The sequence below is a fragment of the Saccopteryx bilineata genome, chromosome 4 (genome assembly GCF_036850765.1).
Source record: "Saccopteryx bilineata isolate mSacBil1 chromosome 4, mSacBil1_pri_phased_curated, whole genome shotgun sequence".
Lineage (NCBI taxonomy): Eukaryota > Metazoa > Chordata > Mammalia > Chiroptera > Emballonuridae > Saccopteryx > Saccopteryx bilineata.
In genome coordinates, this window is record NC_089493.1 from 3,456,701 (window position 1) to 3,470,403 (window position 13,703).

Genomic DNA, 13,703 nt, shown 5'->3' on the forward strand with positions numbered 1-13,703 from the left:
GCGGCGCTGTGGTGGTGCGGAGATGGGTGGAGCGGTGGGACGGTCGGCCGAGGTGCGCCCCGCCCAAGCCCGGACACCGGCTACCTCCCCGCCCTCCCTCCAGTCTCCCCACCCTCCCGCAGGTCATTTCCTCCTGTGCTCATTCACCAACCCCGCAGTGCGACACTCGCCGCACCGGGAGCCCCTCGCGAGAACCCCACCCCTGTACCCCAGGGTGTGCTCTCTGGGCCGCGCGGTGTTGGCTGAGAGGATAGGGAAAGGCCTGAGGAACTGGTGGGAAGGGTGGCCCAGGCCGGGCCCTAGCGGGAAGGGCCAGGTGTTTGGACTCTCGGGCCTGGGTCAGCAGGGGTACCTGCGCTCGGAGTCTTAGAGGCCAATTTCGGGAGATTATCCACTGAGCTCCGCCAGGGGCTGTTAGACCTGTAATGATAGCAGCCGTTCTGATGCTGAAGTGGGTCATGGAGTGCCCCCTAATGCCCAACTGTGCCGTATCTCACTAATCCTCTCAGCTCTGCAGGAGGGACCATTACAACCAGGTATCAGGTGGAGGGTAATCTTCCCTGGGCTGTCAGGTGAGGCAGCGTCCCAGCTAGAGATGGGCCCTGAAGACCACCGCACCCTGGACTCCCTCCCTCCCTTGTCAGTCAGCCCTGGGGCAGGGGGCAGTGTTCAAGTCAGCTGGAGATGATTGCCCACCACAGCCCAGAGCAGAGGCCCGCAGTGTGGTTCTGTCTTGAGTACAGCGGCATTGCAGGCAGGCCCCTGCCCCAGTGGTTCTGGTCGGTGGGTCTGGGGTGCCTTTCTTTCTTTCTTCTTCTTCTTCTTCTTCTTCTTCTTTTTTTACAGAGACAGAGAGAGAGTCACAGAGAGAGGGATAGATAGGGACAGAGACAGGAACACAGAGAGATGAGAAGCATCAATCATCAGTTTTTCATTGCGACTCCTTAGTTGTTCATTGATTGCTTTCTCATATGTGCCTTGCCCGTGGGGCTACAGCAGACCGAGTAACCCCTTGCTCGAGCCAGCGACTTTGGGTCCAAGCTGGTGAGCTTTGCTTAAACCAGATGAGCCCGCGCTCAAGCTGGAGACTCGGGGTCTCAAACCTGGGTCCTCCGCATCCCAGTCCGACACTCTATCTACCCACCGCCTGGTCAACAAGTCCCCAGTGGCTGATGCTGCTGGTTGGGTCAGCGGACCACACTGAGTTCCACAAGGTGGAAGGGGTGGCCAGAGGGACAGGAATATCCTCAGTCTGCCCCTCCCAGGCCTCCTCTGTCTACACCTTCGGTAGAACATGTTGGCCTCACAGCCTGGGGACATCTCTGTGCTCAGGGGCAATGACCCCGCCTCTGCTGGTCACACAGACTTAGACAAGGCCTGGCTCCTTTACTGACCCTGGTCCCCCTGGTCAGGTCTCTCACCCACTGTGAGCCTCGGTTTCCTTGTCGGCATGGTGGGGCAGGAACAAGGCTGTGTGCAGATAAGGGAGGGGTGTGGGAAGTGCTGGGCACAGAGATCGCTGGGGTTAGCACTCTTTTTTTCTTTTTTTTTTTTTTTACAGAGACAGTCAGAGAGAAGGATAGACAGGGACAGACAGGAATGGAGAGATGAGAAGCATCAATCATTAGTTTTTTGCGCATTGCGACTGCTTAGTTGTTCATTGATTGCTTTCTCGTATGTGCCTTGACCGCGGGCCTTCAGCAGACTGAGTAACCCCCTTGGGCTCAAACTGGTGAGCTTTTTGCTCAAACCAGATGAGCCCGCGCTCAAGCTGGTGACCTTAGGGTCTCGAACCTGAGTGCTTCCGCATCCCAGTCCAACGCTCTATCCACTGCGCCACCGCCTGGTCAGGCGAGTTAGCACTCTTCAGGGGGCTGTTAGGCACCTGCTGCTTGGAGAAAAGGCAGCACCAGGCCTGCTGGGCTGGTGGCTGCTGGGCCAGGTGGCATGCTGGGCCGGATGGGTGCTCAGCCTCAGATCCTGGGCTCCCATGTGGCCCTGTCATTAACCAGCAGTTATTCTGTTGCCCCAAAGCTTCATTCACTCTTCTGAAAAAGAGGGCCAGTCCCGTCCCTACTTGTTGGGCCCTATGCGGATTGATCTGCACTGTGCTGTGCCCGGGGCACTTTGAGTGTTTGCCGTTAAGCCTGAGTGTCCTCCTCAAAGGCCTCTCCACTTTGGGTGCCTCCTCCCTGACTTCCTGGTCCAGCCTCCACACCTGCCGCTCCCAGGCAGCGAATGATTCCTTTCTGTAGCGCTGTAGGATCTCAGAGGGAAATCGTGTGTCAGAGGCTCAAAAGGACCCCTTTAGTCCCTGATGCTGTGGGGAGCCTTGGAAGGCTTCTGAGCTAGAGAGAGATGTGGTCAGAGCCGGCCTGTGGGAAGATGCCTCTGGCACCCAGTGGGGGATGGGCGAGACTGCCGGGTAGCCGAGTGCGGCAGAGCCTCGGTGAACAGGCACTGGCTGTGTTGATAGCCACCTCATCTCTCTCCCTCCATCATCGCCACTGTCATCAGTTACTACCTGTAAGTAGGACTAATGACTGTCTGCAGGTCACATGCCCTGTGTGACCGCAGGCTGTGCCCAGGACTTGGCGGAGGCCTCACAGAGACTGCAGTGGAGGGTCTGTATCTTCCATTCAGACGAGGAGCTGCGGGACCCGGAGTCTGGCTCCTCTTGCCCAGTCCTCTCCCCGAGCCTGCAGACATTCCTCATGGGCAGCTGCTGGGCACTGCTGGGTTTGTGCTTCTGAGTGAGGATGACACTGCTGACTGCCGTGGGTGGCCCCTGTAAGGACATGCATGGGGATTAGGAGGGCTTGCCCACGGTCTTGACCTGGGTGCCAAGGAACTGGAGAGAGGCCTGCTGGACCTGCCCTCCCTCCTCCCTGCCACCCTCATGGCACATTTTGTCTCACACATACATCGAGTGAGCACTGTCTTTGTGTCTGACCCTCTTTTTTTAAAAATTTTTAATTAAGTTTATTTTCTTGAATTTGACGGTTTTTAAAATTATTTTTATTTATTTATTCATTTTAGAGGAGAGAGAAAGAGAGAGAGAGAGAGAGAGAGAGAAGGGGGGAGGAGCAGGAAGCATCAACTCCTGTATGTGCCTCGACCAGGCAAGCCCAGGGTTTTGAACCAGCGACCTCAGCAGTCCAGGTCAATGCTTTATCCACTGCGCCACCACAGGTCAGGCTGTGTCTGACCCTCTTGACCTTCAAAGTCCTCGACATTGTCAGCTTGCAGTTTGAGAAAGAAGAGAAACACCCTCAGGAAGAGCCATGGCCCAGCGAGGCAGGCAGCAGGAAACCTCAGGAACCACTGCTAGGGTCACAGCGGCCACAAGACTGGGTGGTGGTGACTGGCAGGCCAGGGGGAGCCACTGCATTAACTCCTACTGGCCAAGGACTTCCGCACATGGCAAGCCTGCGCACCCCTCTGCCCTTCTGCACTGGCTGCTTCAGTTCCCTGTCTGAGCCTGAGGGTTTTCCCTACCTGGAAAGTGTCACACCTTGCTTCCCTCTCGACCACTTCTCAGCTGCAATGTCACCACTGAGAGGCCTCCCTGAGTTCTCCATCTACAAGGCAGGCACCTTCTCCCTCACCATCACATTACATGTCCACTTTTCTCACAACCCTCCAAAATTCTCTTTTTACTCCTCTGCATTGATCAGTGGTTTTTCCCCGGACTAGAGTGAACACTGAGGTGTCTTGGCTGCGCTGTAGTCTCCGTATCTAGAACAGTGCTGACATGCAGCAAGTGTCCAGCAGCTTTGGGTTGATTGAATGAATAAATCTACACCTCTTCTTTATTTAAAATTTTATTTAGACAATTTAACAGGGCGATATTGGTCAACCAGAGTACACAGATTTAGAGAAAACATCTCCACATCATTTGGATGGTCGATTATGCTGTATACCCATCACCCAAAGACAAATCACCCTCTGTTACCCTATATTTGTTTCTCTTTATGCCCCTCTCCCTCCCCCCTACGCCATTTCTTAATGGCTACATGAAATCCCATGTTATGGATATACAGGTATTTACCTATTTGTCTGACGGACATTTATGTTTTCATCGTTTTAATTACAAGTAACCCGTTAATGACCATAACTGTACATATGACCGTATGTGTCAGAGTCCCAGCATGGGCACGCAGAGTCAAGGCAGTTGAAGAGAGCATAGAAAGTGGTGAGCCTGTTTAATCCAGGCTCAGCAGGTCTGGCGCAGGGGAGGGACGGGAAGCTCCCAAGGGTTGCAGGGCCAGTGAGCTGTGGCCGCCTGTGGGTCCTCTGGGGGCAGCAGGAGGGCAGGGTGGCCAGAACCTGAGACCAGCTGCTTCAAGAAGAGAGGCTCCAAGGCAGGATGTGGCTGAGTGATGAGGAAGGACGGTGGGGAGTAGATACTGGCTTATTCTCCCCAGACCCCCTTCCCATGGGTACAGCCAACTTGGGGCACAAAGCTGAGCAGGACCAAGCTGAGTCTGCTAGGTCTGGAGATGAGAGGGTATACTGCCCAAATGGGGACACAGTGGGGATGAAGGACCCATTATTATACTTACCCTGGGACAAAGACATGACATGGGAACTCTCCCAGACAAATTCAGATAACTGATCACCCAATCTTTTTAAAGTCAAGGTAAAGAATTTGGTCTTTCATATATATAATTTTTTAGAGAGAGAAAAATAGATTTGTTGTTCCACTTTCACTAATTTATGCATTCATTGGTTGATTCTTGTATGTACCCTGACTGGGGATCCAACTATGTTCTAACCAACTGAGCTAACTCACCAGGAAAGCCTTCACCTTAAAACCATTAGGAAATCTTTGGCTTTGAAACAGGTTGGCTCCGTCTTTTTCTTTTACCTTGAGATATTATACACATAAAGCACACAAATATTTAGAGTATGACTTAAGTTTTATTATGTGCGGACCCATGCAAGAAGACGCATGTTTCTGCCCCCCCCCCAGAAGGCTCCCTCAAGACTCCTGCAGTTCATAAGCCTCCCAAAAGAACCACTACTGTGACCTCTAATAACCAAAGGTTGTTTCTGCTGGCTTAAAAAAAATTAAGCTGTAACATTCAGCGAGACGCACTGCTCTTAAGTGTTCAGTTTGAAGACTGTTACTTATATACACCCCTGCGTAACGACCACCCAACTCAAATTATACATTTCCAGCAGCTCCCAAGGCTCCCTTCTACCCTTTTCCACTCAAATATACCTCCAGAGAGGTAGCCACTATTCGGATTCCTATCTCCGTGGATTAGTTTTCCGTCAGTCCTTGACCTGCCCCACATAACTTTCCGGCAGCTACTCTCCCATGCTGGGGTCACGGTTCCCACGGCTCTGTATCTTCGCGCCCAGCCCTCATCCACCCCACCTCCCACGGGGTCCGCTCCTCTCCTGAAAGCACGCACGGGTTTTTTTGGGTGGGGGTATTCTTCATCACCCTCCTCCTCTGCCACCCTAAAATAAGCCCACCCGCTGGGCAAACCCAGGCTGGAGACAGGCAACTGCCACCGAGACATCTGTCTGTGGGGAGTGGTGAATTGGGAATTGGCAATGGCCACTGTGTGGGCACCGGCTCAGTCTCCTGTCCGTCAGTCAGAGCGGGCGCGCGTTGCCAAAGGCCGCTCCGAGCTCGGAAGAGCTCTAGTTTTAAGTCCCGCCGCCGACGCCCGCAAGAGCTGTGACTGCGGGGCGGCCCCGAAGCCCCAGGCCGGCCAAAGGAGGTCCCTTTGGGAAGCAGGACGCGCTCGGGTGCGGACCCCACACGCGGAAGGTCAGCCCGCGGAGCCTTCGCGCACGCGCCGGCGCCGCAATCTCAGCGGCGCACTGGCTCCGAGGCCGCTCCGCCCCCGCCGGGCCCCGCCCCCCGTCTTCCCAGCATCCCGGCTTCCCTACGGCGAGCGGCGAGGTCCGGTCCCGCCGGGAGCCAGGCGCCGGGACGCAGGGGCGGGGCGGGGCGGCGCGCTGAGGTCAGCGCGGCGACGGCCGGGCCCGCCGTGGTTGGCTGCGCCCGCGCTGGCCGCGCCCTGGTTGGCTGCGGTCCGCGGGGCTGGGCCGCCGCCGGGTCGCGGCTGGGGTCGGAGCTGGGGCGCCGGCCGGGCTTGCGCAGCGTTCCGGTCCGCGTCGCTCCAGCGCAGCGGGCGGCGGGTGGCTGGGAGGGCGCGGCCGCGGGCGGGGCTGAGCGGCGCAGGCGGGGCGGGCCGCGCCGGGCGGGGAGGAGACCGGCCCATGGACCCGCGGGGCCCGGCGCCCCAGACGCTCCGCTGCCGGGACCGAGCCCAAGATGTCGGCCTAGGCCGGGGCGCGACGAAGCGGACGGGGCAGCGACGAGGCGCTGCCGCCGGGCCCCCCGAGGGCTCGCCCTGACCGAGTGACTGCGCGGGCGGCAAGAGGCCGGCGCGTCGGGAGCGGGCCGCGCGGCACCATGTCGGCCAAGGTGCGGCTCAAGAAGCTGGAGCAGCTGCTCCTGGACGGGCCCTGGCGCAACGAGAGCGCCCTGAGCGTGGAGACGCTGCTCGACGTGCTCGTCTGCCTGTACACCGAGTGCAGCCACTCGGCCCTGCGCCGCGACAAGTATGTGGCCGAGTTCCTCGAGTGGGGTGAGTGCGCGCGGGCCCGACCCTCAGCCCCTCAGCCCCCCGGCCGGCTCACCCCCCCCGCCCCTTGCCTCCTCCTCCGCGCTGCCCTCAGGCTTCCGTCCCACCCTCCGCCCCGTCCCGCCGCGGCGGCTCCCAGCGCTCCCGTCCCGCCGCGGCTCTCAGTCCCTCCCTGCGCTTTTCGGCCCTGGCACATCCGCGTCCGGCCGTCCCGCCCCCTCATCCTGCCCCTAGGAGCCACATCCTTCGCACCCCCCTCCTCTCCCCTCCCCTCGCCGGGCCAGCGCCCCTGCCGCTTCCTAGATCCACCCTTGGAGTCTGGATATCATTTCCTGCAGTACTGCCTGGGATATCCGCCCCTGCCCCCTGCTTTGGGGTCCAGCATCAGAGTCCAGTGCCACCCCCTACGCGTTCTGCTGGCTTGTGGGGGCAGCCGGGTGTGCTTCCCGCCGCCCCCCACATCTGCCTCCCCCACCGCCCGGTGGGCCCCCCGCCCCTGTGTGTGTCTCCTAGGTGACACAGCCTGTCTACACCTCCAAGGGAGTTTTAGGCATTAATTTGAATACACCATGGATGAGCAGATTGATTTTTTTTCTTTGTGATTGCGCCAGACCCTTGTAAGATTTCCGGGGTAGTTGGAATTGTCAATATAGGGAAGTCATTTGGAAACTTTCATCTAATCCTTGCATGCCTTCTCCACTTCATTCAAGGATCTATAATGCTGTAATCGTTGATCAGCTAACCTAGTACGTTTAATGAGGGCACAAATTTGATGAAGCCATTTAATGATCCTTATAATCTGGAAGACTGGAAACAAACCTTTTGACTTCACCTTCCCCTGACATGGGCATCCCGACCAGACCCTCAAGACTCACCTAGAACGACCTAGTGGGAAGGGGCGGTGCTTATGTTCAGGCCACACCTGTGAAAATCCTATCCTTGGGTCACTTGTGTCGTTGGGCTAGGATTGTGCAGTTTGAACCAGTAATTTCTAATCTTTGGGGCAGATAGAGCTGATATTTACATGAGGAAACAAACTTGTGTTCTTAGCAAGGCCTTCTGCTCTGCCAAAATGGCCACTGGAATCGGAATTTTGTTTACACCTTTGAACTTAAGTTGCCATAGTCTTTAGAGGGCTTTTTTTTTTTTGCTCTTAAGTGAAATGGTGATGAGATGTCTTCTGAGAGCAGCAGTAGAAGGAGGCCCGGAGCCTCAGGACAGCCTTTTATGCATTATTTCAGTGGGGCACCATCATTCTTGGTTACTTGCAATATAAGTATTTGCTTTCTGGGGTCCTTTATCAGTGACCTGATTTCCAGCTGAATAATTTACTGACTTCACTGTTGATTGGAAAGTGAGGTATTTGGTGCCTGTTACATCTGAGCCTTCTGAATATTGTGTTTGCCTTCCTTTCTGAGGGTTTGACCTTGAAATCCCAAGTTCCACAATCAGGTTTGACTACAGAATAGTCTATGAGTAAAAGTGTGATTGAAAGGAGGAAGCAGAGGGAAGGCTTTAGTTGGTAAGGTGTGGACCAGCTGGCCTCTGGCCAGGGAACCAAGCTGTGCCTGGACGGGCGTTTTGTTTGAAGGCTGGGCGCCTTGTGGACCAGTGGTCTTCCTGCAGTCCCCTCACCACCACCCTCTGATCTGGAGGGCGTCGCTTGAAGAGGCTCTTCCAGCATGTATGGAGGTCTTCTTTTATGAGACTTGACCTTTCCACATCTGAAGAGGAGCTGTGTGCTATTAAGATAGAAATATTTTTGGCTCTGGCTAGTGGCTCAGTGGATAGAGCATCAGCCCAGCATATGGATGTCCCAGGTTCAATTCCTGGTCAGGGCACACAAGACAGGCAACCATCTGCTTCTCTCTCCTCCCCTCTCCCCCTTCTCTCCCTCTTTGCCTCCCACAGCCAGTGGCACTGTTGGTGCGAGCATTGGCCCTGGCACTGAGGATAGCTAGATTGATTCTGGCATTGGCTCCAGACAGGCAAGCTGGGAGGATCCCAGTTGGGAAGTGTGTGGCAGACTGTCTCACTATCTCCCCTCCTCTTACTTAAAAAAAAAAAGAAAGAAAGAAAGAAATAGTTTCAAAATCGTATTCTGGCTCTTTGGAAATTATAAGGGTAAATATATTATAAGAACTTAATTCACACAGAAATGTAAACATTAAGTTACAAAGATGAAGAACGCACTTAAACTTGAGGGGGCATTTTAATGAAATACATATTTTAGAAGTAGTATTTAACTTCCTGTATGTTAACATATGCGCCATTGTACTTGCAGTGGTGTTAGTAGTTACCATATTTGTGTGGTCATTATTTATTGTTACTTGGAATGCTTGGGGATTGAGATTGGAAGGTGAAGAATGGTCTTTCAAATAGAAATGTTTGTGGAGTATTATTGAGTACCCTAATTACTTCTGCTCAGGAAACATGTATATAAGCTATCGGTCTGTGGATTGTTATGGTTTTCCCCCCTTTTTATTGAACTTACTGGGGTATCACCAGTTAACATACAGGTTTTAGGTGCACAATTCTAAAACACATCTCTGTACTCGGTATTTTGTGTTCACCGCTGGTTGTTGAGTTTTTGGAGTGACATCCTGTATGGTGTTTGAAACCTTGGACGTGTTGAGTCCTGTCATGCAGAGGGCCAATCCCTCCCCGCCTTTCAAATCTTGCTAGTTGTCTAATGTTAATTATGTGGAATTCTTGAGACTTGATGAAGAAAAATAGCTGATTCAGCTCAGGTTTTGAGGTTTATTGAGAAATCTTTAGGGAAATCTGGGATGTATATAGGTAATAAAGATTTACTTTTTTTTTTTAAGTGAGAGAGACAGGAAGGGAGAGAGATGAGAAGCATCAACTCGTAGTTGCTCACTTTAGTTGTTCATTGATTGCTTCTCTTACATGCCTTGACTGGGGGCTCCAGCTGAGCCAGGACTCCTTGCTCAAGGTAGTGCCTTGGAGCTCAAGCTGGTGGCCATAGGATCATGTTGATGATTCCATGCTCAAGCCAGTGACCCTGCACTCAAGCTAGTGAGGCTGCTCCCAAGCCGGCAACCTTGGGGTTTCAAACCTGGGATCTCAGAGCCCCAGGCTGACACTCTGTCCACTGCACCACCGCCTGGTCAGGCCAGGTTTTATGTTTTCAAGGAAGACTGTTTCAGGCCCTTGTTTTTTTCCACAGTGGTTCGTGGGACAGGAGTCGTCCTAGCTTCACTGTAGGTTTTTTCTTTAATTTTCTCTTCATTGTGTTTATAGTTTGGTTGGTTTTCTCTATTAAACCACGGACCTTAAGTAAAAGTTGGAAGTACCCTGCTTTGCATGTATATTTTTTTAAGCTATTTAAAAATTTCTTTTTAATTTGATTGATTTGAGAGAGAGAGAGAGAGAGAGAGAGAAAGACGCATCAATTTATTGATCCACTTAGTTGTGCATTCATTGGTTGCTTCTTTGTATATGTCCTGACCTGTGATTGAACCCGCAATCTTGGTATATCAGGATCATCATCTAACCAACTGAGCTACTTGGCCAGGGCTCTTTAAGCTATTTTTAAATGTAAATTTTATACTATTTAAAGCAAAGCACATGAAACACTGAAATTTCAACCAGTAAACAACAACAAATGTGGACAGCTAAAATGAGGTGGATTTGTTCTTTCATCTTTGTTATATAAAAATACTTCTATGTATGTTACTATATATGTTAAATATGTAACACGACTTATTATGGCTAGTGTTACATCTGGATGAAGTTGCTGTTTGGCCTTGGATGGACCATAGTGGCCCTCCGCGCTGGGTCCCCGCGTGGCCTGCAGATGCGGTGGAAGGTATAGGGCTCGCTGCTGGTGTAGGCACATCATGGAGGCTGACCTGGGCATTGGGGTTTCCGATTCCCAGTCCAGGGTATCTTCTCTAACCCTGACATACTTCCTCCATAAGGAATAGAATTAATCTCCCAAGCCATCTGTTTAGTTTCCCTCCTGTGAGCTTTTTCTACTATGTGTGACCACAGCAGTGCTTTGTCGGCATTCTCCTTCTTTGGTGCGAAGTCCCCTGTTAGTGTGGGGATGCTCAGCTCTAAGTGTGAGAGAGTGACTCTACCAGATAAATTTGGCTTCGCAGATGGAGCTAACCATCTCGAGATACATTTTCATCTTATGGTTTCTCTAGCTAAGGTGTTTGCACACCATGGGGACACTTTTTAAAATAACAGGTTTGAGAAGCAGATCTTTTGAATAAGACCTAAATTTTAGGGAAACAATTGGGATTGCAAAAAAAAAGATCATGTTGACATAATTTAGATTTTATTATTAGCTGTTTGAAACACATAGTGGTATGGAGCATGTGGCAGGAAATGGGACAGTTGAAACTGCCTAACATTACTAAGCCAACCAGCTTTCCATTTTCTCTCCTAAAACCTCCTTCGTTGATGGTCAGAAAGTGAACAGCAGTGTCTGTGTTAAACCTAGACGTTCAGTAAACAAAATTGGACTTGGGGTGAATTGTTCTCATTTCATGATACCACTTTGTGAGCAACCTGAGAAAGTTGATATGTGCAGTGAATTGCTCTTCGGACAAATACGGAATGCATGAATGCATGAGGGTAGAACCTCCCTCCAACCGGCTGGCGTCTTGCTTCCCTTGCCTTTAAATCCCAGCCTTTTGCTGCAGCCCACGATGCCCTCAGAAATCCCTCCTGTCTAGTGAACACACAAGCAAACAAGACTGATAATTCCAAACTATGTTAAGTATGGCCAAACTATTGAAAGCTTTTCTTGGTAGAGAGATAAAGAGACACAGAGTATCTTTTGAAACTAATAAATGAGGATCTTGCTGGAAGAGACCAAATATGGGTTTTTTAGCTTTTTAAATTATTATTATTTTTAAGGTGAGAGGAGGGGAGATTGTGAGGCAGACTCCCTGTGGGGCCCTGACTAGATCCATTTAGGGCTGATGCTTGAGTACCAAGCTATTTTTAGTGCCTGAGGCTGATGTACTCCAATGAAGCTATCCTCAGTGCCGGGGCCACACTCAAACTTTGGCTTATTGGGACGACACTCAAACCAACTGAGCTACCCAACTAGGGCTCTAAAGGTGATTCTTAATGCTATTGGGATGGTGATGATCCTTCTGGCCTCCAAAAATTAGAGGCGTGGGTTTGAAAACTAGTAGGAATTTGAGTGATGACATGATGTACCCTCTATCCCCACCCCCATTCTCCTGAATCATTTCTAAGCAAACAGCTCCCTAGCCAGGGTTTCTCTTCTCTACTGGATCATGGTGAACCCTGTGTCTCTTTGCTGACACTTGCTTTTAAATACCTCAATTTTATTTTAGCTTTTTCTTTCCATTTTCATTATCACTGGCCTTGGTGAAGCTCTCAAGCCCCCAGACCTAAATGAATGCCTTTTTTACATGAAGATTTAAATGCCTCTGACTGGTTCATCTTTATTTTTTTTTCCAAGTTTTTTATTGATTTTAGAGAAAGAGAAAAGGGGGGAGACCTCTCTAGCCGGGTAGTGCAGTTGGTTAGAGCATCGTCCTGTTACACCAAGGTTGTGGGTTTGATTCCTGTCAGGGCATATGCAAGAATCAACCAATGAATGTATAAATAAGTGGAAAAACAAATAGATATTTCTCTTTCTCTCTCCCTTCCTCTCTCTAAAATCAATCTGAAAAAAGAAAAAGTGTCCTGGATCCTGTCCTGCTCTCAGCCCATCCTCTGACAGTGTCCACCCCATCCGTGTCCCAGGCAGCAGGGCAAAGGTGTTTTCTTCTCTCACACTTGAATGACAGTTTGCTTGGGTATTGAATTCCAGGTTAGAAACCACTTTTCCTCAGAGGTGTGAAAGTATTACTTCATTACTGTCCACCCTCCATATTTGTAATGAGAAACCTGAGACCAGTGTGATCCTGGAGTCTGTGTGTCCCTTGTTTTCTCTCTGGAAGCCTTCAGGCTCTTCTGGGTTAGCCTTAGTGTTTCTTAATGGGTCCTTTTCCTTTTTTTTTTTTTTTTCCTGTATTTTTCTGAAGCCAGAAACGGGGAGAGACAGTCAGACAGACTCCCGCATGCGCCGGACCGGGATCCACCTGGCATGCCCACCAGGGGGTGATGCTCTGCCCCTCTGGGGCGTCGCTCTGTTGTGACCACAGCCACTCTGGCGCCTGGGGCAGAGGCCGAGGAGCCATCCCCAGTGCCCGGGCCATCTTTGCTCCAGTGGAGCCTCGACTGCGGGAGGGGAAGAGAGAGACAGAGAGGAAGGAGAGGGGGAGGGGTGGAGAAGCAGATGGGCGCTTCTCCTGTGTGCCCTGGCCGGCAATCGAACCCGGGACTTCTGCACGCCAGGCCGATGCTCTACCACTGAGCCAACCGGCCAGGGCCCCTTTTCCTTTTTTTAATGATATTTTAGAGAGAGGAAGGGAGAGAGACAGGCAGAAGCATCAGTTTGCTCCTGTATGTGCCCTCACTGGGGATTCAGCCCACACCCTCTGCGTTTCAGCAGATGCTCTAACCAGATGAGCTATCTGGCCAGGGTCCATTCTGACCTTGACCTCCCATTATTCAGATGTTGGATCTTCTCAAGTGGTCTGCTCACTTCTCTTTCTCTTATTCTTTTCCCATTCATTTATCTTTTTTTGTTGTTGTTCTGATTTTTCTTGGGAGAGGTCTTCAACTTTATCCTCTAGTCCTTAATGTTGAATTTTTATTTCTGCCATCATATGTTTCATTTTTAAGTTTTTGTTCTCAGTATTTTTATTATCCTATTTTTTAAAAAAGATTTTATTTTTTGAGTTTAGAGAGAGAGAGAGAGAGAAGGGAGGCGAAGAGTAGGAAGTATTAATTTGTGGTAGTTGCTTCTCATTTGTGCTTTGACCGGACAAGCCGGGGTTTCAAACCAGCCCTCAGCGTTCCAGGTCGACGCTTTACCTTCTGCGCCACCACAGGTTGGGCAGTTACACCCTAGTTTTGTTTCATGAAGGCAATGCATTTTTGAGCCGTTTTTCTTGTTTATAATTTTTTTTGATTTATGAATGCACATATGTTTTATAGACATTTTCTTTGTTTCCTGTGTTTTTGTTTCTTTTG

The 13,703-nt window shown here is 51.2% G+C and overlaps 1 protein-coding gene across 1 annotated transcript in view; it reads left to right on the forward strand.

Moving 5' to 3' along the window:
- Positions 1-6,068: 6,068 nt before the first annotated feature.
- CDC42BPB (CDC42 binding protein kinase beta) overlaps positions 6,069-13,703 on the forward strand; it is a 102,934-nt gene continuing 95,299 nt past the window's right edge. Inside the window, exon 1 of the mRNA XM_066275285.1 lies at positions 6,069-6,614. Coding sequence (XP_066131382.1) covers positions 6,440-6,614 — 175 coding nt within the window. The 5' untranslated portion in view covers positions 6,069-6,439. The remainder of the gene's footprint in view (positions 6,615-13,703) is intronic.